Here is a 3083-nt window from a genome sequence, read left to right as displayed (position 1 = left end):
AGAATGTGTTCCAAGCTGGCCAGGCCAATCATCAGATATCTATCAAATAAACTTAAAATTATGGGGATTACATAAATACAGTCATGTGTAATCATCATATCCATGACAAAAACAGAGAAAGCATGATTGATAACAGTCTGAATTTGAAGCATTAAGAGCAGGAAAAGAACAAACTGAAATTTGAAGCATAAAATGATTCGGTTTAAAAGATTAAAAGTGAAAGAACCAAATTGAATAACCTTTTATCTATCAAGTACTTAAATAATAGATTTTACATGACAGCCACTAAAGTAAATAAAACCCTACGTACGAGGATACCAAAGAGCTTGCCATTCAAGGAGACAGCGTAGTAAAGAATCATGAATTAGCAGTTACAAAAAATGAGAGCATATTTTATACCAAATACCTGTAAACAAACATACACTTGAAAGGAAATATGAAATCGTCCTACGTGAAAGTAATTTCAGCTTTCCTCCCTTGATTTATTAACTTCATTAGTTTTTATATTGGTCTCTGAATTGTCTTGCATCTCAAGCAATTTCTGTTGCTCCTCTTCCTTTTCCTGTTCACTCGCCTGTTTTGCAGCCTTCGGCTTGCTTGCTGATTGCTGATACATAATCCCACCCAGCATACAAATCAGAAGACCCACTGTACCCACCCATGTGGAATGCTTGTCCCATATTACCAAATTAATAACAACTGTCAACAACTTGTTCACTATACCAAGGACAGTAAAACCTGTGGCAGAAATCGCCCTGCGGCAAGAAAATCCAAAGAAAGAGATTGACAGACCAAACAGACACGACAATCCCACTGGCAAAATGACTTGGAATGTGTGCCAATCAGACTCATCTTGGATCTCATGCTTAATCTTCTTTAGCTCACCCATAATCAGCAGCTCCAGGGGAAAAAGCAGAAGAGCCTCAAGATTATTGTACAGCACAAGACCCCACGTGTTCAAGCCAATGGTCATTACCACATGCTTTATGTAAACAAAATCTATGGTCATGCTAACCAAGTAGGCCAATGCCCAGGTGTAAGCCATGAAAGTAAACTGATAATCTGTGACCACATAGAGCACACTGCCGGCAAAGATGGTGCCCAGGGAGGCCCACGTCTTCCCCGACGGCCACGGCTGGTGCAGGAACAGCGTCTCCCCTACCGCAACAAACAAAGGCACAACCGATCGGAACACTATGAATGTGTCAACATTGGCATGGAGGAGCAACTCACTATTGGTGAAAAGCGACAAGTAAAATATTATTGCCGCCGGCAAAAACCGCCACATTGTCATAAGCTCAAGGGGGTCATGCTCCAGGAGCTTCATCCGGCCGCAGAGGAAAACCCCGGCGGCGCTGGTGAAGTACTGCAGGGCGGTTAGGGCACCCGGGTAAGGGAATTTCATCACTGCCCATTTGTTGATTATGGAAAGCAAAGAAGCAGATAAGCAATACCCAGCAGCAACACCATACACTGAAATTTGATGCACCAATGCAGTGTACCAATTTCCCTCACCATCACTCGAATCCACATTCGCATTCGCATTCACATTCACATTCAAATCCACACCCTTTTGAACAGTGGGATTATCACTAGGGTTTTCCACGTCAATTACTTTAGACATCGGAACAGACTCCAAAATCACGCGTTGTTGATTTTTACATTCAACACAAATTTATGCCTGAAAATGTAGATCTGTTCTAAGTGTGACGCATAGTATATTGGGAATAGTGAGTGGAATCAAAGGGCACGATTTGATGCATTGCAAATTGCAGCGAAGGATCGAAGAAAGTGAGAAAGGGGCTTACCAGAATGGAATCACGCACACCACAAAACCCCTTCTTTTCTACTTCTTCTTCTTCTTCACTTGATTCATTCCTGGATTTGTTCCTCTAAAATTATTATTAATTAATAAACAAAAAAAGTACGCGTGCCGTTACATCTACAGGGTTATTAAATTTTTCACAACTTGTAGCTTTTATTATTATATATATATCAGAAGAAGATAATAGATTTCTTACACTCTTGTATTAAAATCACATGTCACTAACATATTTTAAGGCTTAAGTTACTCTTTCTCCCTTTTGTAAATGCTTTTAATAACATTTTTTAATAATGAATAAAATTTTGATTCATTTATAAATGTTACTTTACTGATTTATGATATCTAGGTAGCATATTATTTTTATGTTCCAATGTTGAGTGAAAGTTTTATTTATGATTTAATTTCTAACATTTGTTAATATTAGTTTAGTGACATGTCTATGATTAGATTGGAATGATATTCATATATTTTTGTTTTGTTTTCCTCCATAATAATTTTGATATCTAATAATTTTTTTTCACTTTATGCTCCTACGTTACATATTTTTCTAATTTATTCTCTTTGAATTTCGATAGTTAAATAAAAGGAATAAAAAAATTTACTAAAGAAAAATAATATTATTTTCATTATATTGGTCGACTGATATTCTTTCTCTAAATAAAATAAAATTTAAGAATTACTTGCAGAACACTCACTCGTTAACATGTTACCAATGCACAATAAAGAATTAACAAAATTCAAAGTCCGGAACAAAATTAACAAATTTATAAAGAATAAAATGGAAAACAACTATTGTGGACCAAAAGCAATTTCGTTTAATAATAATAATAATAATAATGTACAAACTTTTCAAATTTATGAGACCAACATCTTTTTAAAATTTATTTTTATTCTATAAATAATTAATTCAAATTACGGGTATGTGCAATTTGATTTGATTTATTTTCTTATTAAACAATCATAAAGAAACATAAAAAAAAAAAAAATTGGTTTCAGTTAATTTAAATTTAATATAAAATTTAAACTAAATTAATATTTTACGATTTAATTTGGATTGAATTTTGGAATAAAATTATTAAACACTTTTCAAAGAGATATGTTCTGAATTAATTTTGTATGACTTATCATATTTCTAATTTCAACTTTCTCTCATATTTATAAATAAAATACGTAATATTATAATTAAATATCACGATATAAATTTATTTCCTTCTTTTAATAATGTTTTAATAAAGATAAATATGATTACCATAACATT

At 33.5% G+C, this 3083-nt stretch overlaps 1 protein-coding gene across 2 annotated transcripts; it reads right to left on the bottom strand.

Annotated features, from left to right (window-relative positions):
- Positions 1-217: 217 nt before the first annotated feature.
- GONST3 (golgi nucleotide sugar transporter 3) lies at positions 218-1964 on the bottom strand. Of its 2 annotated transcripts, none has more exons than XM_028052714.2 (2): positions 1809-1964; positions 218-1681 (listed from the first exon to the last, which is right to left on the bottom strand). In XM_028052714.2, exon 2 carries the CDS (start codon positions 1622-1624, stop codon positions 464-466), a length of 1161 nt encoding a protein of 386 aa, XP_027908515.1. In that variant the 5' UTR covers positions 1625-1681; positions 1809-1964; the 3' UTR covers positions 218-463. The 2 variants fall into 2 exon arrangements, with proteins under 2 accessions (XP_027908515.1, XP_027908516.1); XM_028052715.2 differs by having other exon boundaries at positions 218-1695; positions 1809-1958.
- Between the last annotated feature and the right edge of the window lie 1119 nt (positions 1965-3083).

The sequence above is a fragment of the Vigna unguiculata genome, chromosome 10 (genome assembly GCF_037176805.1).
Source record: "Vigna unguiculata cultivar grain cowpea cultivar isolate G323 ecotype 2 chromosome 10, ASM3717680v1, whole genome shotgun sequence".
In the NCBI taxonomy this organism is placed as follows: Eukaryota; Viridiplantae; Streptophyta; class Magnoliopsida; order Fabales; family Fabaceae; genus Vigna; species Vigna unguiculata.
This window is presented reverse-complemented; position numbering and strand designations above follow the sequence as displayed.